Source organism: Hyperolius riggenbachi, chromosome 6 (genome assembly GCF_040937935.1).
Source record: "Hyperolius riggenbachi isolate aHypRig1 chromosome 6, aHypRig1.pri, whole genome shotgun sequence".
Classification (NCBI taxonomy): domain Eukaryota; kingdom Metazoa; phylum Chordata; class Amphibia; order Anura; family Hyperoliidae; genus Hyperolius; species Hyperolius riggenbachi.
The window spans coordinates 56,740,471-56,764,492 of NC_090651.1; the positions used below are offsets into that span (position 1 = coordinate 56,740,471).

The 24,022-nt window shown below is 45.1% G+C and overlaps 1 protein-coding gene and 1 long non-coding RNA gene across 6 annotated transcripts in view; both read right to left on the reverse strand.

Moving 5' to 3' along the window:
- Positions 1-1,706: 1,706 nt before the first annotated feature.
- On the reverse strand, positions 1,707-4,381 carry LOC137522434 (uncharacterized). The gene is made up of 2 exons (XR_011022296.1): positions 3,531-4,381; positions 1,707-3,374 (listed from the first exon to the last, which is right to left on the reverse strand). It is a non-coding gene; the product is annotated as an uncharacterized lncRNA (long non-coding RNA).
- Positions 4,382-4,483: 102 nt separating this feature from the next.
- Positions 4,484-24,022, reverse strand: part of EFCAB7 (EF-hand calcium binding domain 7) — a 79,239-nt gene continuing 59,700 nt past the window's right edge. For all 5 annotated transcript variants that reach the window (XM_068239322.1, XM_068239321.1, XM_068239325.1 and 2 more), the window contains 6 exons: positions 21,941-22,098; positions 18,901-19,034; positions 15,683-15,831; positions 10,779-10,988; positions 8,291-8,398; positions 4,484-5,557 (listed from right to left, as the gene is read on the reverse strand). In XM_068239322.1, coding sequence (XP_068095423.1) covers positions 5,483-5,557; positions 8,291-8,398; positions 10,779-10,988; positions 15,683-15,831; positions 18,901-19,034; positions 21,941-22,098 — 834 coding nt within the window. In that variant the 3' untranslated portion in view covers positions 4,484-5,482. The remainder of the gene's footprint in view (positions 5,558-8,290; positions 8,399-10,778; positions 10,989-15,682; positions 15,832-18,900; positions 19,035-21,940; positions 22,099-24,022) is intronic.

Genomic DNA, 24,022 nt, shown 5'->3' on the forward strand with positions numbered 1-24,022 from the left:
ACCATAGCCCAATTCATTGATTCCTGGGCTAACGAATCCGTGGCCAGGAGCACGCGTGCACACGCGCGAACGGTCACGGGAGCGCACATGTCCTCCTTGACGTATAACTATGTCAAGGAGGACAAAGTGGTTAAGAGCGCTTTGCAATACAAGCAAAAAGTTTGGTGAAATTTTGACTTGATATACAAGCAATGTATTTATATACAAGCAAATATATATATATATATATATACGCATCACAACTGAGCCAATAGTTCTTCTCCCTTTGGCGCAGCAGGATTGTACTTAATCTGATGGTGCCCATACATGGTACAATTTTTTCATCCAATCTTACCATAATCTAATGTAGTATAAGGGTAAATTAAGTGAATATACTGAAAGGATCATTTAGGCAGTCCCCTTATATTACATAGAAATGGTAAGATTGGACCATATATGGGCTCCATTAGTGTAGAGACTATACAAAGTCACATTTCCATGAAATTCTCAAAAGTAACCGTCATAATGGATAAGTTCCATGTTAAAGCCACACAAAGGTTGGGTGGAGACAACAGATGGCACTCACAGTGGGATGTTGCGGAGCTGTGTTATAAAGTCTTATAACGCAGCTTACCGCACTGCAATGCTAATCCTGTGGGCCGTTCACTGTGCGACGTTAAAAGTCGCGTTGAAAAATGATGCGTTTTGGATGTCCATTTTTTGAATGGTTACCTTTGATTGCCACTCCCAGAAGCCCTGCACAAAGAAGATTAACGGAGATCCTTCACTTTCGCTGACCTGCGACTGTGAACATGTGATTTGCACTCATACGCAGGCTCACTTTTGAGCACTTATTTTCCATAAATATTGCGAACGGTTTTCTGACCTCACAGTGGATTACTGCATATTACGACTTATACACCCACAGTTGTACAAATCCATATCTTGAAGTGATGAAGTACAACCACCCCAAAACAGCTGCATGTAAGTAGGATAAAGGACTCCATACAATGTATGGTAATAGGCAGGCTCGGATTTACATCACAGGAGCCTATAGGCACAGATCTCCTGGCCCCCTAGACTTTGCCCTCAATGAACCTACAAACTCCCACCAAACTGCACCGCAAGTATATTGGCTGGTCCAGCTGTCATCTCTCCCTTACTTCTCTCTACTGGTGTATGTAGCTACAGGTGCCATTTAGCATTAGGTAGCCATAGGTTCTTTCAGTATTAGGTAGCTAGAGGTTCCCCCAGTTGAAGGTAGATATCATTAGTGGAATGCTGAGAGACAGGCGAGTATCCTCATTTAAACTCGACTTGGGCCTCTGCACAGGGAAAGAATAGAGGGGAGGCACTCAGGGAGGGGAGTGATCCGCCTTTCCATCATCAGCCGCCTGTAGGCACGTGCCTACAGTGCCTTTTGGTGAATCCAGCCCAAGTAATAGGTGTTGTGTAGACCAGTAGTTCTGGATGCAAGCCCAGTCTACCAGAGCAAAAAATAATGAAAAGCTTGGTTCTGCCCATAGTTCAGAAGTGCACATTATAGGCCTGCAAACGAGTTACTTGCAATCCAAGGTTTTACTATATGGTACACTAGAAAAGTTCTCTTTAGTGTTACTTCTACAGATAAAAGTAGCTGATAACTTTATTTTCACTGCAGGTTTGCTTTAAACTAAAGCTTTACCCAGAACCAGAGCAGCTTCATGGACTTTGAGCACACACACAGCTGAGATCACACTGTCTGCTGTTTATTCATTTTGCAACAACAGCTCTCCAGTGCCAGAGCTGAGTGTACATTAGGAAAGAGAGAGGCACTCCGGGTATATCAGTAGGAATCAAGATTTTGGATTAAAAAAAACTGTACATGAAAAAAAAAACACTTTCATACAAGGAACATGGCACTTGGTAAAGGGTCACTACAGCGAAATACATGATTCTAAATGCAGTGCACTACTAAAATACCCAATAGGCCTGATTTACTGTGACTCTACAGATCTCCAAACATCCCCAGTGGGGGTATCCCAGCAATCCAGGACTAGGCTAATTAACAATGGTCCACCAGTCATAATCATTTACCAACTAATATGCATTGCTGGATCATTTGTGATAATATTTAAAATGTATGTACACACCACCAGCATATTCCGTAGTGCCTTAGAATTATAGTGGTGCAGACAGAGTATAGGGACAACAACATGATGCAAACATGGGTTATACAAATAATATACAATGCATACTGTAGAGCAGGGTTGTCAAACTGTAATATAAAGTGGGAAGAAATTATACACCGGGATCTAGTCGCGGGCCAACCACAATGTCTACTGGTCACCTTCCTTGCTTACAACGTTCCCAGGTGTCTAATGGCCCCTTCCCCTATACAGTTCCCTGGTGTCTAGTAGTCCCCCTTCCCACCCCCTATACAGTTCCCTGGTGTCGAGGCCCACACGCTCCCCTATACAGTTCCCTAGTGTTTAGTTCTTTCACCCTACCCCCCATTTGGCTTCCCCTCCAATATATTTTCCCTGGTGGTCTAGAGAAGGCCAAACATAATGCAAAGTGGAGAAACCACTTAAGGCAGGGGTCCCCAACATTTTCCAGTCCGGGGACCACTTTCTGACCAAATTTTTCTCCGGGGACTGGGGGGATGGTGCGCAACCTAGTGGACAATGTCGTGCACATCGGGTTACGGGGGGAGGGGCTGGGGTGCGGCGGCATAGCTAGCATAGTTGCACCAGTATAGGGAGTTTAGTTGCCCCAGTATGGCTAGTATAGTTACCCCAGTATAGCTAGCATAGTGCCCCAGTATAACTAGTAGTGTCCCAGTATAGCTAGTATAGTGTCCCAGTATAGCTAGTATAGTGACCAGTATAGCTAGTATAGTCCCAGTATGGGTAGGTAGTGCGCCAATATAGCTAGTAAAGTGCCCAGTATAGCTAGTATAGTGCCCAGTATAGCCAGTATAGTGCCCAGTATAGCTAGTATAGTTCCAGTATGGGTAGGTAGTGCCCCAGTATAGCTAGTAAAGTGCCCAGTATAGCTAGTATAGTGCACAGTATAGCTTGTATAGTCCCAGTATAGCTAGTAAAGTGCCCAGTATAGCTAGTATAGTGCCCAGTATAGCTAGTATAGTGCCCAGTATAGCTAGTATAGTGCCCTAGTAGAGGGAACAAGCGGCCGCCCGGTCATAAGGTAACAGGAGCGGCAGCCGCGGTGGGAGAAGGGCGAGATGACAGACCCGCCGCAGCCCGCTAGAAAACTGCCAACGGACCGGCAGTGGGCCGCGGCCCGGTGGTTGGGGACCCCTGACTTAAGGGACAAATTTAATGGCTCTGAGGGCCAGGTTTGTCCTCCGGGCAAGGGTTTGACATGTATGCTGTAGAGCAGGGGTAGGGAACCTTGGCTCTCCAGCTGTGATAAAACTACAAATCCCAGCATGCATTTGCCTTTATTAATCATGACTTTGGCTGTCAGACTCCTGCAATGCATTGTGGGACTTGTAGTTCCCTAACAGCTGGAGAGCCAAGGTTCCCTACCCCTGCTGTAGAGGGTACATAGCAGAAGGACAGGTCCTAGGTCATATTGTATGCTTACGTGAAGAGATGAGTTTTAAGGTTGTGTTTGAAGATCTTGAATGATGGTAAGTGCAAAATGGAATGTATAAAAATGCCAGTGGAGAGAAGAAGCTTGTGAGAAGTTCTAAATGCAGGTGTGGGGGGAGGTGATACGTAGGGATGGTAAATGAGATGCAAATAATTTTGAGTTGTGCAGGATTATGCAAATCGTGTATGCAAACTTATGTAACTTGAAAATGGACCAATCGAATTTTACCTCAGCATTATTTGATTGGTTGATTTTAAAGCTGCATAAATGTGCATACAAAATTTGCGTAATGCTGCATCAACTCAAAATGATTTGCATCTCATTGACCATCTCTAGTGATTAGAACGGATAAGAGAATAAGTGTATGCTAACAACACTTGGGATATTTGGCGATCTCTGGATATATGTTAGTAAATGAGGTTCAGTACAATAATTATTTCAGTCTTATACGATGTAGATTCTACGCCACGGCTTTCCGCGGTCCCAAGCTGATCTCTGCTCGCCGCTGCTGCAGACTCAGCTGCCATGTGACAGCCAAGCTTCCTCCTGAGTGAGGAGCCAGTTTCATTGGCTCCTTACCAGGTGACCACTGTGAGCCAATCACATGATCACCGATATTTTACTATCGGAATCCAGCCGTAGAAAAGAACTAATTAAAGTGATATTCTTCTAGAGGAACTCCCCTGCAGGTGCCTTTTTTTCATGTATGCACCATCCATCTGATTTTTACTGCGTACTGTACGTGACCGTAGCATAGGGGAAAAAAATTATAGTACATTTTACTTTGGCTCAAATATACACACAGTGTATATATATATATATATATATATATATATATATATATATATATATATATATATATATATATATATATATATATATATATATATATAATTTTAATCTGATTGTACATTCCAGGGCTTCGGAGTTGGCGCAATTTTGGGTACCTGGAGTCGGAGTCAAGGAGTCAGAGCAATTTTGGGTACCTGGAGTCGGAGTCAGTGGTTTCATAAACTGAGGAGTCGGATGATTTTTCTACCAACTTCACAGCCCTGGTACATTCAACAGTTGTTGTCAGAAACCACCAAATCCAGGGGTAGACATTCTGATAAACTATTCATTGTCTAGTCTGTGCATTCCTATACTGGCAATAGGAGCTTTTTCCCCCTATTGCCCTTCTTCTCCAGCTGTAGGCATCATGTAACATGAATGTGGCTTATGGCAGAAACATAATTACAACAACAAAAATGGCACATTGGGCTCTATTCATAAAAAACTTGTGGCGTAAATACTCGTAGAGGTAAAATACCGCAGCAGTATTTTACACTTCTGGGTGGTCATTCAAAAAAATCTTGCCAGCTGCGATGCAAGAGCGGAGATCTCCCGCTGAAAGCTGGCGGTAAGCTGTCGGAAGGCATGCGGAAACACCTCAGCCGGCAGAGTCCCTCCGTGCACTGCTCTCTCTGGGAGGTCTGTCCCATTCACTTGTATGTAATCCGCAAAATCAGAGGAAGCGGTATTTCCCGTCCACATACTGCTTCCTCTAAACTTTATGAATGGCCATTTTGTTACTTTTTTCTAGATAAATCTAGAAAAACACTGGAGAAGGCGGACATTTCTCGCTCTGCTGGGGGATTGTAGATTTTCATGCAGGAACAGCTTTTATGAATGCCCACTTTGCTAAATGGACAGGAAAATCCGCTGTTTTGAGCGGAAAATTTGCGGTAACCTTTTATGAATAGAGCCCATTAAGTTTGATCATACATATCTCCCAAATCATATACTTCACTATAGTGGCCCCTTAATTGTTTCATTAAATCTCTGGCAATCGGCACAATGATACTGAAATGATATGTTAGGCGTGTTCGCCAATGGTTGATATTGCAGTGACGGCTCTGCGGGGTCACCCCAGGACGCTCTGTATGCAGTTATACAGCCACTCCTGCCTCTCATTCACAGCCATGATGTGCTGAGACACCTGCAAGCAGAAATGCTGACATTAGTCCATTGTACTTACAGAGGAACTGTAACGTCATATAGCAAAACGTTAATTATTCAGTATACCCGCTTTTACGTTAAAGATCCTGGTTTCAGCAGCATCAGAAATACTTCATATAGCTATAGATTGGTGTATATGGGTATGTAGCCCTGCCCTACCACTGAGGCTTAGCCTAGGCTGTTTACTATGCGATATTCTCCCCTCCCCCACAGAGCATTCTGGCAGACCAGCTATTTTCTACTGGCTTTAGAACTCCACAGCAATCACCTGCCAGTACTAAATATAGCGCCACCTGTGATAAATATCAGTAAGTAAATCAGGGAGAGGAGAGATTTTACAATGGGCAAACACTAAATAAATAATGTAAGTTATTTTCCCTACTGTTGCACTTTAAGTCAGGCTACCCTCTCAAAACCAATATTCTAAGTAAGGGTTATTCACCAAACTGGTAATTCAGTTGTACGCATTAAAAATATGTAATTAGTGGCTGGGGAAGAATTCATATCTCTGTGGATCTCACTTTGCTATGTATTGATTTATTTTTAACCCCTACTACTATCTTTCAGTGAAGTGGTATGAAACTAATTTCCTCTTTGTTCTGTAAAGATTATTTACAGCATAAAATCTACTACCACAACAAAATGTGTAGAAGAACAGCATTCAAACAGCTAAACACAGCACTTTGTTCTTCAGTGGAAAACTCCTTGCTTCAGTGGGCAGCTTCTGGCCACATCTGAAGAGGTGATAGCATTATCTTTTGTTTACATCCCTTTGTCAGATACATTTAGTAAACATTAGCAAAGTGCCTAAACTGAGCTGTACTGAGCTGAGAAGCAGAAAGAACTGAGAAGTGACCACTAGATAGAGTTGAATATATAAATACAGCAGCTATGCAATAAAATGCAATGGCAGCTTTCAGAGCAGATAAACTGTACTTTGGGAATTTGTAAACAGACAATATTACTTATGCACAAAAACAAATATGATAACTGTATGGGTAATAAAGAGTAGGAAAACACATTTTTATTGAATAGTATGTCAGTTTTATCCCACTTTAAAGAGAATCTGAAGCCTTCTAAAAATCCTCTTTGTATTAGACATTTATCTTTAGCAATATCAGCAGTGCTAAAACGCCGCATTCCCACAGCAGAAAGATGTCATTCAACCCCCCAGATCCCCGAGGCAAAATGTGGCAGAGCTTTGTGCTGTAGCTCTGCGTCAATCCTCACTGATCGCCGCCTCTCCCCGCCCCTCTCAGTCTTCTTTCACTGAGAGGGGCGGGGAGACGGGCGGCGATCAGCGGGGAGCGCTTCCTGTAAGAGGCAGAGCTTTGTGCTGTAGCTCTGCTTGTACTCACATCAATCCCAACTGATCGCCGCCTCTCCCCGCCCCTCTGTCTTCTTTCACTGAGAGGGGCGGGGAGATGGGCGGCGATCAGCGGGGATTGACGTTAATGGAGGCAGAGCTACAGTGCTAAGCTCTGCTTCCCCGGGCAGCAAAATCCACGACTTGGAAAGTGGTGGAATTTTGCCCCGGTATTTGGGGGGTTTAATGACATCTTTCTGCCACATGAATGCGGCGTTTTAGCACTGCTGATATTACTAAAGATAAATGTCTAATAAAAAGAGGATTTTTAGAAGGCTTCAGACTCTCTTTAACCACTTTACCCCCGCCCGTACGAATTTCTCCGTCCCTTTTTCCATCCTTTAACCCCCAGGGACGGAGAAATCCGTACTTTCCGCGTTCCCGACGCTGTCCGCGCTCCTGCTCGTAAACACGCCGCCCGCCGCTAGCAAACACGCCGCCGCCCGCTCGCCCGGAGATCAATGAACGGGAAAATCCATTCCCGTTCGTTGATCTAAGCCCCACAATGATCCGCTGCTCTCCTATGGGCAGCGCGATTATTGTGAGAAAAAACTCACGTGTCCAGCCTCCTTATACTTCCTCCAAGCTTCCGGAAGGAAGCTTGGAGGTCGCATTAAAACAAAAAGTTACTGTGGCCATCTTGTGGCCAAATAGTAAACTACACCCTACACATTTTTCACATACAAATAAATGATTTTTACACAAAAAATTAACTCATTACCTCCCACACTCCCCATTTTTTTTTTTTGTAATTAAAAAAAAATTAAAAAATTTACAATTAAAAAAAATACATAAATAGTTACCTTAGGGACTGAACTTTTTAAATATTTATGTCAAGAGGGTATAACACTGTTACTTTATAAACTATGGGCTTGTAATTAGAGATGGACGCAAAACTGAAAAAAATGCACCTTTATTTCCAAATAAAATATTGGCGCCAAACATTGTGATAGGGACATAATTTAAATGGTTTTATAACCGGGACAAAAGGGCAAATAAATTTCATGGGTTTTAATTACAGTAGCATGCATTATTTAAAAACTATAATGGCCGAAAACTGAAAAATTATTTTTTCCCCCACATTTTTCCTATTTTCCCATTAAAACACATTTAGAAAAAAATAATTCTTGGCATAATGTCCCACCTAAAGAAAGCCTAATTGGTGGCGGAAAAAACAAGATATAGTTTATTTCATTGCGATAAGTAATGATAAAGTTGTAGACGAATGAATGGAAGGAGCGCTGAAAGGTGAAAATTGCTCTGGTGCTCAGGGGGTAAAACCCCTCAGTTGTGAAGTGGTAAAGTTTGTTCAGGTACAAAGGTAAATTATATCTGGATGACATTTACCGCACATGACTTTGGTGGCACCTCCACGGCGAATACACTCAGTCCGCGGCTGCTGATACAGTTCTTACTCTGCTCATTGTTCACTTGCATCATGATCTTCTTTTCTGTCTGTCACCAGGAGAAGGAGACAGGTGGAGGTGAGTACATAACAGACGATAGACTTTACAACAGTGCAGCTACAAGTCCTCTCATCCATCAGAGAGATGATCATAGGAAAAACTATGAATAGCAAGCACATATATAGCGATGACATTTTATGCAGCACTTTACAGAGTATATTGAGCAATTCACATTGCTAATTGTCCCTGCCAAAGTCCTGAGTACGTTAACAAGGTCAGACTTTATTAGTAAAACCTTGTAATACTTATTCTCCTATTTAACTGCTTTCGGAGGGTGCTAATTGAAATCTACGCCCTGTTTGTGACTGCCTAATCCTGCCACGGCGTAGAGTTCAAATACCGTGCTTGCACGGACTCGCCGATTGCACCGCTCACTTATTGCCGCAGGCCCTTCTCGCTGCCATCTCTATGAAGGCAGAGCTCTGTGAGCTGGTCAGGAGACGATTTCATTGGCTCCTGACCCCGTGATCACTGTGAGCCAATCACATTGGCTCACATTGATCACAGCATCAGGAGCCAATGAAATTGACTCCTGACCGGCATGCAGAGCTCTGCTATCATAGCGACGGCAGAGCAAAGAGCCTGCAGTGATGGATGAGCGGGTCTGTGCGGCAACTCAGCAAATGCTTAAAGGAGTCATCAAGCAATATTACCTACCCACCGATCTACTTACCTGGGGCTTCCTCCTGCCACTTGCAGCTGACATGTCCCACGCCGCAGCTCATAGCCGCCGGCCCAGGATCCCCGCACAGTATATCGCCAGGCGTCTTCTACTACAGCTGTGCGAGCGCTGCTGTCAATCAAGTCCACATTGTCCGGACTGTACTGTGCAGGCGCAGCACTACTGCGCCTGCGCAGTACACTGCAGACAACATGGACTTGACTGACAGCGGCGCTCACGCAGGCGAGGTAGACGACGGCCTCAAGATTGCCCTCTGCACTGTGCGGGGACCCCGGACCGGCGTCTGAGAGCGGAGCTGCGGCGTGGGACATGTCAGCTGCAAGTGGCTGGAGGAAGCCCCAGATAAGTGGATTGGGGGGTAGATAATATTGCTTGGTGATTCCTTTAAAGAGTAAAGGTGTCCATACATTAGGTCAAAGGCTCGAACCCTACATCAGAGGCAACACCGTTAACCAGTACGCTGTCCAGCTGCCCCAACAACAATAAAAAACAAAAGCCCAAAAGAGATTCTCAACAACTTCTGCAATAACGGAGTTCTCCTTGAGTTGGGCTTCAAAGTGTAACAGTAGCCAAACCTTTTACTTTTTCATAGTTATACAGCATGTAAACTCTCTGTGTCTCTGTTGGGAAAGGAGCAGAGTTCTGGACTGAGAGATTTTCTCTTGCTGGGTCACCATCTCTACATATTGATATATTTATTTAACATGTACAAAAGCGCAGCAAATGGCACTGTAATGTTTTACTGGGGACATTGAACAATTCAATTATATCTAGGGTCTTTCCTAATCTAAACAAAATGGAGGGTGAACAGTCACCCTCGAACGAAAAAGGCAATTTTAGGCACTTGGTTTGACCTGAGGAAGTGGGCAGGGGCCTACGAAACGCGTTGCTAGCGCTATTGAAGTTCATTTTTATATGAATTTGTCTTCATTGAGATAAGCCACCTCAAATGTTATTTATTTTATTGTTTTTAATTCATGTTATAATTTTCAGTCTGGATGACTCTCACATTTACCATACACTATCAGACGAGACAAAGGCCACAGAGGTAGACTGTAATGTGTATCACCAGCCTTACAAGTACAGTTCCTCCATGAAGCAGTTCATTTTAGTGTGACAGCTAGTGGTGCATTACAGCAGTACCATAGACAGCAATATTACATTCTGGCTATAGGGCACTAGGGGGTTTATGTTTGGTTCAAGGACCAGCAAGAGTGCTTGGTGAGGCGGTAAGCGGCGCAACAGTTCGGCAAGTGGCACTGGGGTGTTTGGCATGGCCTTTGGTAAGCGTTTGGCAATTAGGGTGGCTGTAAGCTGTGGCAATTGATTGGTAAGCAATATCGGGTTGATTGAGTTTGGTGTAGGCATTGGTAAGTGTTTGGCAAGTGGGAAGACTGTTCTGCCAGCAGCACCAGTGTTCGGTAAGTGGCGGCAAGTGACTGAAGTGGCATCGGGTATGGTAGGAACAAGTTAGTGTTAGGTGGATCAGTGGAAGGGTTACTGTTAGTGTTAGGGGATAATGTAGGGGGAGGTTACAGAAGGGTACCATCGAGAATACAGTCAATCAACAAAGAACCATCACTACCAGTAGACAAACTACTGGCACAGCCTGCACCAAACTTCTACTGTGGTGTTTATAAACATTCCACCATTCCAACATATTCCGGGACTACAGCTGAGTACAAACCTTATTCTCAATAACAGACGTGATCCTGGTGTCATTCTTGTATGTAAAGATGATGACACTGTCATAGCCTTCCATAGGTGTGGCCTCACCCTTGGCAATCACAGACTTGCAGATAAGCTTCTGTAGCTGTCGGCTGCTGGACTCCAGGTTTGCGATGTTTAGTCTGGGCTTACACTTCTCCGCATAGACCTCAATTAAGAAAGGACATGCCTGCAAAACAAAGTAAAGCACAATTATATCAGAAAAACACAACCTCACTGCCAAAAATGCCATACTGGAAAATGATTGCTTAATTTGCTGTGCACTTAACCACATGCTGTCCCTGTGAAGTGAAAGTAAGTCTCTGCACTCTCCTTCCTACAAAATCTTAGATAACACTGTTTATTTATCTCTGACCTGATAACATCACAGTTGTAAAATAATGACAGCAAATTCCTCTCCTCCACCCAGGGAATTCAATGGCAGAGTTAATTAGTAAACAAGTGTAAAATACACATTCCAAGATTAGACAGTAGCAGATTGTATACATTACTTAATTGTTACTTTTTTCAAAATAAATGAACTGTTTAAATAAACAGGAGGGATAGACAAATACAATGCATGGGTTTAATGTACAATAGAACTGTGTACATTAAAGCTATAATGTATGAAAGTGGATAAATTGTGTATTTTTTTCAAAGTAATCACAGCTGAGCTGAACTGTGAAAATTACCAGGGTAGTGAAGTGGTTAAAGGTAAACAAATGGATAGTGGAAAAAAGGTGTTCAAAAGGAGTTTTTATTGCTGTCTGACTTTGCCCCATCACCTAAAGGAGCAGTGCCGTGGCGCTGAAAGACAGCTGTACACCCTCCATTCCCCGGGGAGCAGTGCCGTGGTGCTGAAAGACAGCTCAACATCCCTCCATCCCTTGGGGAAAAGTGCCGTGTTGCTGAAAGACCGCTCTACACCCCCCATCTAATGGAGAGCAGTGCTGTGGTGCTGAAAGACAACACTACACCCCCATCTCCCGGGAGCAGTACTGTGGTGCTGAAAGACAACTCTACACCCTCCCCCCCATCTCCCGGGGGAGCAGTGCAGTGGTGCTGAAAGACAACTCTACACCCTCCATCCCCCGGGTAGCAGTGCCGTGGTGCTGAAAGACAGCTCTGCACTGCCCATCACCCAGAGGAGCAGTGCTGTGGTGCTAAAATGTAGCTCTACAACCTCCATCCCTTGGGGAGCAGTGCCGTGGTGCTGAAAGACAGCTCTAGACCCCCTATCTCCCAGGGGAGCAGTGCTGTGATACTGAAAGACAGCTCTACAAACCCCAACTCCCAGGGAGCAGTGCTGTGGTGCTGAAAGACAGCTCTACAAACCCCAACTCCCGGGGGAGCAGTGCCATGGTGCTGAAAGACAGCTCTACACCCCCCATCTCCCCAGGGAGCAGTGCTGTGGGGCTGAAAGACAACTCTACACCCCATCTCTCGGGGAGCAGTGCTGTGGGGCTGAAAGACAGCTCTACACCCTCCATCCCCTGGGGAGCAATGCTGTGGTGCTGAAAGTCAGCTCTACACCCTCCATCTCCCGGGGAGCGGTGCCGTGGTGCTGAAAGACATCTCTACACCCCCATCTCCCCGGTGAGCAGTGCCGTGGTGCTGAAAGGCAGCTCTATACCCCCCATCTCCCCGGTGAGCAGTGCCGTGGTGCTGAAAGACAGCTCTACACCCCCCATCTCTCCGGGGAGCAGTGCTGTGGTGCTGAAAGACAGCTCTACACCCCCCATCTCTCCGGGGAGCAGTGCTGTGGTGCTGAAAGACAGCTCTACACCCCCATCTGCCTGGGGAGCAGTGCCGTGGTGCTGAAAGATAGCTCTACACCCCCCATTGCCCCGGGAGCAGTACCGTGGTGTTGAAAGACAACTCTACACCCCCCCCCCCCCCATCTCCCAGGGAGCAGTGCCGGGGTGCTGAAAGACAACTCTACACCTCTCATCTCTCCCGGGGAGATACATTTACTGGTAGCTCCCATGCGATGGCAGTCTCTGTGGCAATACACGATTAGGCCTTTTTAAAAGCTTTTCCCAGCATCATGGCAGATATTGATAGGTTACCTAATCTACTACACATTGGCTATCATTCAAAAGCATTCCCACATATGGTAATGCTGAAAACAGCTGACTTTATCGACCACTTAGCAAAATGTCAATTCATAAAAGCTTTTACCGCATGAAAAGCTGAAATTCCTGAGCAGTGCGGGAAATTACTGCCTTATGCGGTGATTATCTCAACACGTCACTAAATGTCAATTCATACAGATTAGAGCAGGCGGTATTGGGACGGAGAATACCGCTTTGAAGAGGTGATAAGGGTGCGGATAACAGCAAAGTTAATAGAGACAGATCTCCCAGGCAGCAGGGAGAACAGAACAGGCTTTTCAGAATACCCCAGTGTGTTTTTTTTAACCTCTTGGGTACCTGTTTTCATATGTTTTTTACATCAGAAAGCCTGCATGTGTAACATTTCTTGAAGTTCTTCTAAGCTGTGGCAATTAAATAGAAAGACTAATACACAGATTCAGGTCAAACAGAGGCAGTTTAAAAAAAAATGCACATCTAAAGGAAAGTTGGGGACGCCTCTTTTATTGTAACACTGTCTCTGCAGGAGAAAATGTATCAACTCAGGCAGCTTCTCATGTTACCGCCAGCCTAGTTCGGGAAATCTATCGCAACTGTAAACATTTTTCTGAATTAGCACACAGAAGTCTAAAATACTGAATGCGGTATTTTCCCGCCCGGATTTTTTTACCAAACATACTTTTATGAATGATAGCCAAAATGACCTCAATTCACTAATTCGGTAAATCAAAACTGTTTGGTAAAATACCTCATTCAGTATTTCTGTTCTTATTTTTAAATTCACCAAAGATTTTACAAATGCAGGTGACATTCAGTAAACTAGTTCTAAAATTGTTCAGTAACCAGGGCCGCCATCACAAATTTTGAGGCCCCTCACACATCATCAGGCCTGCCCCCCCACCTCCCTGGGCCCACCCACTGGTTGCTGAGCCCGCCCACTAGCCACCCCACCCCTGTGTCCGTACGCGAAGTGCACTGCGGCGAAAAATTTGCATGGCTCCGATACTGAAGAAAGCGGCATGCACAGCGTGATGCAGCAAAAAGTGGGCGTGACCATGGCATGCTGTGGGTGGAGCCAAATACTAGCAAAATACAGGTAGTCCCCGGTTAACAAATGAGATAGGGTCATGTAGGTCTGTTCTTATCCTTTATCCATTCTCTTTTGTCCCCCTCTTTTCTTCCTGTGCCTCACCTAAGTTGGTGCCTCTTTTGTGTCCCTGTGTGTGACCTCATGTTCCCGTCTCATCTCTTTTCTCCCTGTGCCTTTTTTGTCTGCCTCTGTTCCCCTGTGCCTCTTTTACCCCCCCCCCCCCCCCCCGTGTTACCTCTTGTCCCCTTCTGTCTCAGCTTGTCCCCCTGCCCTAGCCAGGTACAGGTGCCCCCAGTATAGGTATCCAGGCATAGGTGTCCCCAGGATAGGTAGCCAGGTATAGGTTTCCCCAGTATAAGTAGCAATCTATAGGTGGTGCCCCAGTATAGGTGAAGATTCCCCCAGTATATGTAGCCTGGTATAGCTGGTGCCTCAGTATAGGCCAGCAAGATACAGGTGCCCCAGTATAGGTATTCAACTATAGGTGGTGCTGTGGTATATGTAGCCTGGTATAGTTGCCCCCAGTATAGGTAGCCTGGTATGGGTGGTGCACCAGTATAGGTTAGCCAGGTACAGGTGCCCCAGTATAGGTAGCAAGCTATAGGCACCCCAGTACAAGTAGCCAAGTATAGCTGGTGCCCCAGTATAGGTAGCCAGGTACAGGTGGTGCCGCAGTAAAGATAGCCAAGTATAGGTGGTGGCCCAGTATAGGTAGCCTGTATCCAGATATAGGTGGTGCCCCAGTATAGAAAGTCCGCTGTAGCGGGGTCACTCATCTGCTCCCCACATTCAAGCGCTGATGTCACTCTTCTCTCAGTGCTGGAACGCGGTGTGCTGGTTAGTAAGCCACAGGCCCGCAGCCAGCACATGCGACCCTTCCAGCGCATTGGGGAGGGGGCCCAGGGCTCCCAGAAACCCTGGGCCCCTCACTGCAGTGTCAGTTGTCCCCCCCTGATGGCTGCCCTGTCAGTAACCATTCGGTAAGGTAGTCTTAAATATTCGGTGAACACCGATTCATGCAGCTTTCTCTCGGATGAACTTGTATAGTAATTCTCTGGATGATAGCAGAGACACTTCATCCTAAACTTTTATTTCACTTGTAAGTGGATTTTTCGGGGGGAAAAAAGTTTTAAGGTTACAAAGTTTACTATTTGTGTTGCATTTCATATTCATTTAATATGAAATAAATTCTATTACAATAGGGCTTATTTTCCCTGACAGATATAACTTCCCAACAGGGACCAGCTGGTCTACTCTCTGTTGGGAAATACCGACTGAATGTGCCAACTTTCACGTCTGTAAATTCAGTTACGTAAATTCAACTTGTAAACTACCAAATGCAGTATTTTACCAAACATTCAGCAGATTAATCTAAACTGCTCTGTGAACTGAGGCCATTGTATAGTGTATGGTAGTTTATTCTGTTGTGATGAGCGAAGACAAGTAAGTTTGTAAGTTTGTAAGTGCAGGTCTAACGTAACCGAACACAGGAGGATAAAAGTATTCCGAGGAGGATTCTCATTTGTCCACCTAAAGGAGATTGAGATGGAGAGATTGCCGGTGGGAGCATTGATGATGCTTTTGTTGGAGTTTCAGTCTTCAGTAATAGAAGATGGAGGAGGGCAGCAGTGTCGGTTGGGGTGGGGGGAAGTTGGGATGAGCGATGGGGCCACTGCTAATTTCCTTTGATGCACAAATTACCTCAGTCAGTTCTAGTGCCTTGTTGAAGCCCATAGACTGCAGCGTCACCCAGAGGTCACTTGGGTCCCCTTCTCGGTCATTCGCTTCCATGAGGTTCAGATCCATGAATCCTTTCTTTGTCAACTCATTCTTCTTGGTCTCAAAATTCTCTGTTTGGAAATATAGTAGAAGCACAATGCATGATAACTGATATTGTATTATCCTCTATAGTGAGCAATTTAAGTGATATTGTACTATCTGCTATGAGGAGGAGCTAGACCAGGCATGGGCAAACTTGGCCCTCCAGCTGTTAAGGAACTACAAGTCCCACAATGCATTGCAGGAGTCTGACAGCCACAGTCATAACTCATAAAGGCAAATGCATTGTGGGACTTGTAGTTCCGTAACAGCTGGAGCGCCGAGTTTGCCCATGCCTGAGCTAGACTGTATGGGGCGGCTGAAGAGAGGCGGGAGAAGGACTTGTAGCTTCGCTGAGGACAGATAACGTATGACGCTCCACTGCTGTGCTCTGTTAGAAAGGCGGTGTTGGAAGTATCAACAAGATTATTACCTAAACTGTAGTATAGTAAAACAACCACAAGATGTCACTGTGTGTAGAAAGTAATACTGATCTTCATGGGATTGTTATTTCCTGTATTCTCTGAGTGTTCCTCTCTGTTCTAAGTAAGCTGCATTTGCTGAAGGTTATGTATAATTTAATCCCTGCATGTTTTCTTCAGTGAAGAGTTCTAACTTGTTATACTGTGTGCCTAACTACATGTACAGACCACTCTGCACCATCAGGCAAAGGGGGTGGGGGTATATGAGCTATTGCAGGGGGGCCTGGGCAGAGTTTTGATCTTGGTGAGCGGTCATGTCAGTGGGCCAGGGTTTTGCAGAAGCCTTGGCCAGATCTGTTTTGCTGGGGGGCCCACCGAGTTCTATGTAGCGGTGTCGCAAGTAGGAATCTGAAGGCAAGATCTGTACAGTACAGTCACCAAAAAATCTGCATTGTATCAGCCAAATCCACGCACTCTATGCAATCTGATCAGAGGGTGATCAAATCTTTCCACACCATTTAAAATAAATATTCATTAAATTTCAGAGTGAAATCTGTTGAATATCTATCGAACCGCACACTACTCGATGCAATGCAACGCTATGGACTGTCAATCTACCGCTGCTTCAGCTCCGCTCCCATCGGAACTAGATTTTATTTCCAGTGCAATCGATAATTTCAGCTGAAAATTACGATCGGACTGGCATGTTTGGTCATCAATCTTTGGCAAAATGGATCACAGTGATCAAATCTGCTGTGAAGTGAAAAGAGAAAATTGATAAGTGTATGGGTACCTTTAGGTTAACTTGTACTAGGCACAATTACAGCAAGTATAAGTAAAACAACAGATGGTGTGCCACGAGTTGAAACTGGAGAGGATGTTTGATCATTTGTGGTCTGGGGCACTGGAACACTTGTTAGCCTTTACCAATAATCCAGCAGTTTTTCATTGAGATCAACAGGCTGAGCTGTCTGTCCTGAGGAGCACCATTATAAATTGCACCAGACTCTCACAGCTACTGTTTAGAATCCAAACTCTGTCTTTTAAGTTGAAAAATATACAGACGTAATGACTCTGAACTTCTCCCAGACAGATATCAGCCTTTTGGCTTCTGTTTACTTTTCAGGAAACTTGACAGAATTTGACAAGCTGTCAGCAAGCTCTTTTGCATAGAAAACAAGTCAAGTTTTTTATCTCTTGCAGTACTGGAAAACAGAAAGTGACTTTAGATAATTTCTTAGTAAGGCTAGTACTATATGTGTATATGTCTATCTCATCATGTCACTTCAAATGAAACCGGAGACGAATAAAAAAAGGATTTACCTGGGGCTTCATCCAGCCCTCTGTAGTCTGTGGGCTCCCTCAGTGTCTGTCCGGTCCCGTGCATTCTTCTGCTGCCAGCCCTTGTAGTTGGGGACTACTGCGCTTGCACGGCCCTGGTGGTGCATGTCCTTGGTTGCACTTCTGTGGCCGGGAGCATTCTTCACCTGTGCAGTTAGTTAAAGATCGACTGAAGCGAGATGGGTATGGAGGAAGCCATATTTCCTTTTAAGCAATACCAGTTGCCTGGCTATCCCGCTGATCCTCTGCCTCTAATACTTTTATCCATAGACCCTGAACAAGCATGCAGCAGATCAGGTGTTTCTGACATTATTGTGAGATCTACCAATATTAGCGGCATGCTTGTTTCTGGTGTGATTCAGACACTACTGCAGCCAAATAAACCAGCAGGGCTACTAGGCAACTGATATTGATTAGAAATAAATAAATATGACAGCCTTCATATTCTCACTACAGTTGTGTTTTAAGACCTGAAACTGCGCACGGGTAGAATTCTCCAGGCCATGGGAGCGCAAGCAAGTACACGCACGGCCAGGGCTGCGCATGTGCAGTACTAGGGCTGCCAGCGGCGCAACAGACGGGACCAGATGGACACTGTGGGATACCTCTGACTACAAAGGGTGGAGGAAGCCTCAGGTAAGTATAAATCCTTTTGTTTCATTTGTCTCAGGAGCACTTCAATGCCTGTGCACAATTGCCACTCGCCATCCTGATCCATTCCAGGGAACGATGAAGAATACGGGCAGATCTAGGCCCATTTTTTTCCCCCATCTGCACCTAAGTCTTACAGCATGAGTAATATGAAGTCAGCGCTGCTTATGGAAGGTGTCCTCTCCGCGATCCTAATAAGAAAAGTCTGTTGTGACTTTGATCTCATTATTTGCGCGCCCGTGATGAAAAGCCGTGCGGAAACTCAAGTTAAATGATGTTAAGTTTTTCCCTGTGCCGGCGCAGGAAGGAGATGCGCTGATAGCGGGTGATATTAAGGTCACATTGTAATAAATGTCGGACGCGCCTGGCCTTTACGCCAAAAGCTTTTTTCCTCCAACATCTTGCTGAAAGGTTAAAAGAAAAGTAATTCAATTCTAATGCATTCTTAATAGAAAACCATAAAAATGCAAATGTTTGCCTCAGAATTAGTGGACGTTTTACGGCCTGTAATATACCATGTATTATCGGGAAAGATAGTGCCACAGATTTAAATCTGTTCCAAATTATCTCTCAATAACACACTTTTTTTCCCTTAAACAACTGTATTAAGTGACTCCATTAAGATGAGAGAGAGACTACTCTTGGCAAGGTGAGTAAAACACAAACAGCTGACGCAACAAGACACACCCCTACAGACGTCCCAGGCGTCCTCGTCGCACTTCTCCCCGCTGGTGCGCAGCTCGAAGAAGTTGTACTCCTCTAAGCTGAGGGACCCGTTGCCGTCTAAATCGATGATGTCAAAGATGTCCGACAGGGCAGACCTGGAAGGAGGAGGAGGAGCAACATGATGAATGACAGCATGTGTCTGAATTCATAGCACTATGACGTTGCCATGCGCACCCCAAAGTCATCTGTATCACTTCCTGTGAATTATATCGGTATAAACACAAGACACCAAAGATTGCTATTACTGAAAACCTATAGTATGCAGGATATGGGGCAGGCCAATTTTATTACCTTTTTAAAAAAATGCTACCTGCATGGCTATCATGAATCTGGCCCATTTGCAATTCACTTTTTCTCCTGAGTTTTCTCCAAAGTGATATTTTTTTCACATCTTGTCATAAAATGCCTTTGAAAGGACAACTGCAGGGAGGCTGCCATGTTTTTTTTTCCTTTTGTGCAATACCAGTTGCCTGTCTTTCCTGCTGATCCTCTGTCTCTAATACTTTTAGCCATAGACCCTGAACAGGCATGCAGCATATCAGGTGTTTCCGACAGTAATGTAGGAACTGACAAGATTAGCTGCATGCTTGTTTCTGGTTTTACTCAGGCACTATTGCATCCAAAGACATTAGCAGGGCTGCCAGGAAACTGGTATTGCTTAAGGAGGAATAAATCTGGCAGCCTCCTTATACCTTTCCCTAAAGTTGTCCTTTAACCTCCTTGGTGGTATGGACGAGCTCAGCTCGTCCATGTACGCCAAGGAGGATTACTCAGCCCCTGGAGGGTCTTTTTACTTACTTTTTTTTTTCAGAACATGTAGCTAGTACTTTGCTAGCTACATGTTCTGTCCGATCGCCGCCGCTATCCGCCGCGATGCGCCGCTAAAGGGGCTGCCCCCGCCTGAAACGCCTAGCGCAGCTTGGTGAATCACCGCTAGGCTGCGCAATGGGAAGGATCGGAGCTCCCCATGATATCATGGCGTCGCTGATCTCATGTCCGATCATCACCATGGTGACGGGAGAAGCAACGGTAGAAAGTAACGCTTCTCGCGGGATCTCGGACGCGTAAGTATGGCCGGCGGGAATTGGGAGGGTGGATGCAGGCACGGACGGCGTGGCGTTCTGCTGTAGCTAGCAATACGCTAGCTACAGCAAGCGGGGAAAAAAATATTTAACAAAAAGGGTTATGTACGCATTACCCAGAACGCCAGGGAGGTTAAAGTACCAGCAAGTAAGAAAATACTAGAAATAAATTTGATAGTTTTTTTTTTAACCAACTTTTACCGTAGGTACTTTTTCAATTGTAAAATGCTTAAAAATTATTTTAAAAAGAATATAAAAATATCTCCTAGGAGATAACTCACTAGAAAAAGTTAATTGTATATGGGCCACTGACTCCATTGGGTGCCCCTTTGTTCAAGATGTGTGACTGCGATGTCACTTAGAGGGAACCCTCAAAGCTGGCTTGCCAGCCATGCGCCTTCTCATCGCCTCCCCGTGCACTGCAGCGCTCTGCACACGTGCAGTACGGGAAAACTGCTACTGTGCATGTGCAGCACGCTCCGGCATCGGGAGTGCGATCAGGGTGCGCAGTAGCCTCCGACTGGCCACGGCCGGACAGCTTTGAGGGGGTCGCCACTGTTGGCTGGAGGGTCTTAGAAGGACGGGGCAGGCACATGATGACTGCGGAGAGCTGCAAAAAGCCCCAGGTAAGTTAAAGTGTTTTTTTTTTCACTTAAGTAACCCTTTAAGTTTCTCCACATATAGGGAGTGATGCCTCAATGCCGGTAACACTGCAGTGAACACGTAGCACATGGCACTATTTCCTTCACTTCTGCCTGCAGCACCGCGAGCTACTAAAGCAGCACTACCATTGCTAAAGTAACACACGTTACTAACAGTAAGGTTTGTTAAAATGCGTGCTACCATAACAATGCTCGCACTACTCTAGTACTGCAGGTCACACTAAGGCCTTGTTCACATTACAAATCGCCAGCGTTATTGTAAGCGCTGGCGATTTGGTGAGCCCCTTTCAAAGCGCTTTTCCCTGCACATTGCTAAGTGCTTTTGCTCAGCGATTATTTTTTTCATTTCCTGACATCAGTCAAGAAGTGAACTATTTGAACTGGAAATGAAAAAATACAATGTATTTATTCATAAAAGCACTCTGGAAATCGTTTGTATTGAAGAGCAAACGATCAGAAAATGGAGCAGGAGCCGCGTTTGCGATTGGAAAGAAAACTCATCGCTCATATGAGAACAGTTACACAGAGCAACATTGCACCAGCACTTTTAAAGAGAACCAGAGCTAACCTAAAGAAAAGATTCTATACATACCTGGGGCTTCCTCCAGCCTCATACGCACGGATCGCTCCCACGCCGCCATCCACCGCTGTCCGCAGTCGGAGCCAGTCTAGCGTAGCAGAGGTGCGCTCTTTGCGTATCTCTGCAGCACCTTATGGAGAGATACGTAAAGGGCGCACTTCTCCAGCGTAGCCCGGCTCCGATGACGTCACTGACGGGAGCCGGTTCTCGTAGATGCAGGCAGCGCTGGATGGCGGTGTGGGAGAGATCCGTACGTATGGGGCTGGAGGAAGCCCCAGGTATGTATAGAATCTTTTCTTTAGGTTAACTCTGGTTCCCTTTTAAGGCGGTTTTTTAAATCACCAACACAAAAAAAAACAAAATGAAAAAACACTTATTGTGTGAACAAGCCCTAAAGGCGTAACTCGTGGTGCTGCAGGCGGTAGTGAAGGTAATGTTGTTGCACCGCTAGGTGTGTACCACATTATTACTGGCGTTTGATGCATCAATCCCACAATGCTGAACGCAAGGGATAGTCAATAAGATGCCAATTCTGAGGTGATGCAGATTTTATGCCATTTTATGCAGCTTGGAAATGGACCAGCTAATTACTACCATCTCACTGACCTCACTGCCCATCCCTACTGAACACTAAATGACACGCTAGATGTGAAGATGAAAGTTGTACAGAAAGTTACCTGAACTCGGGAGTGAGAGCTAAATCCTCGTTATCATCTCGGTAGATCAGCCGGGCCTCTTTGGCGACGGTTTTCTTCTTCTTCGTCAGTCTGCAGCCTGTAGTGAATGGTATGAGGGTGTATGTTCCCACTCCGAGCTCACCCTTCCACACATAGGCCTACAGGACCAGAACAGCGTGTGGGGTTTGATTATTTCAGTCTTGACATACAGTACTAAACCACAGTGGCGTAACTACAATTCATGGCCCCCCTGCAAAACTAATGCCCCCCCATGTTCACACCCCTTCCCTTGCCTCCCCTTGGTGCCCTCCCCAGCCTGGGGGCCCGTCTCACAAGGGTCATAAACTGAGTGTGGCCAACATGATCTTCACACCCATAACAAGGGTAGCCACAAAAACACCTGATGTGAAGTATAGTCCACTGTATGGGAGGAAGGGAAGGTTAGTAGTTGGGGGCCCCCACAGCTCTGGGCCTCCCTGTGATTGCAGGTTCTGCTCCTCTTTGTTATATCCCTGCTTAACTGCCTTGTTTACCCGAGCAGGTGTTACAGTCCTGTGATGCATTTTTGGGGCTTTAAAGATCTTATTTTCTTTAACCTATCCAACAAATGTAGTATTCTTTTTTTTTTTCCAAGAAGGGTTTTTCTTGGTACCCTTTTAGTGATATTGCAGCTGTAGCAAATGCAATAAAAACTAGATTTTCTGTGATGTTCAACTAAAATGTTTATCTATTGTGAATTATAACAATAACTTCAAGAGATGCCAAATACATGTAGATTATTTGTTAGGTATACTGCAAGAGATGGGTAAGTTGATGACGTTCTACAAAATTAAAGGATAACTGAAGCGAGAGGGATATGGAGGCTGCCATATTAATTTCCTTAAGCAAAATGTTAACGCTTAAAAAAAAATAATAATAATAAAAATAAAATAATAATAATAATACCAGTTGCCTGGCTAGCCTGCTGATCCTGTGCTTTTAGCCATAGACCCTGAACAAGCATGCAGCAGATCAGGTGTTTCTGACATTATTGTCAGATCTGACATGCTTGTTTCTGGTGCTATTCAGACACTACTACAGCCAAATAGATCAGCAGTGCTGCCAGATAACTGATAATGTTTAAAAATTAAATAAATATGGCAGCCTCTATATCCCTCTCACTACAATTGTCCTTTAAATTAAAGGATTGGAAGGAACAAATTTTGACTCCCTCATGAAAATGTTAGTTGCCTGGTTTTCATAAATGAGCTGATAAGCGGTGCACTGGAAGCCTGGACTAACATGTAAAGATGGCCATGCAGGCTTAGATTGCCAGCCAATGTGGCTAAACGATCGCTCAGTCTCTGATCTGAATCTGATCAGAGGTGGATCGATTTCTACCACAATCAGCACATCGATATTCAATAGATTTCAGCATGAAATCTATACCGCAGCATTGCACTACTCGATGCAGTGCAGCACTATGGGCTGTCGATATACCACTACTACTGCCCCACCCCCAATTGACAAAGATTGTCCCTTCAGGCTGATCGATAATTTAGACCGATGTTTGGTAAAAAAATGGTAAAAATGACCACTGATCAGACATGTTATGCAACATATTCCTGGCAGATTTGATCAGAGTAATTGAATCTGCCAGGAATCAAACAGGAAAGTTGATGCATATATGGCATGCTTAAAGGATAGGCGAGGAGAACAATTAAATCTCTCTTTACTTACCTGGGGCATCTTCCAACCCCTAGAAGTCATTTGGGTCCCTCACCCCAGCTCCAGGCTTCTTCATTGTCCCGTGGGCAGCCTCTGAAGTATCACTGACCTCAGATGGGTTTAGTGTAGAAAATGCGCCCACGTCTTTGGGAGCATACTGCACAGGCGCAGTAGGTTCCCGGTGACGTGGGCATGGTGTCGCATGAGGCAGGCGCACGCCCTCGCAAAAGATGCAGACCAATCAGGGGTCGCGATCCTTAGAGGCTTCCAGCAGGACACTGGAGAAGACCGGAGCTGAGGCGAGACTCAAATAACTTCTACGGGCTGGAAGAAGCCCCAGGTAAGTAAAGAGAGATTTAATTGCTCTCCGCGCTT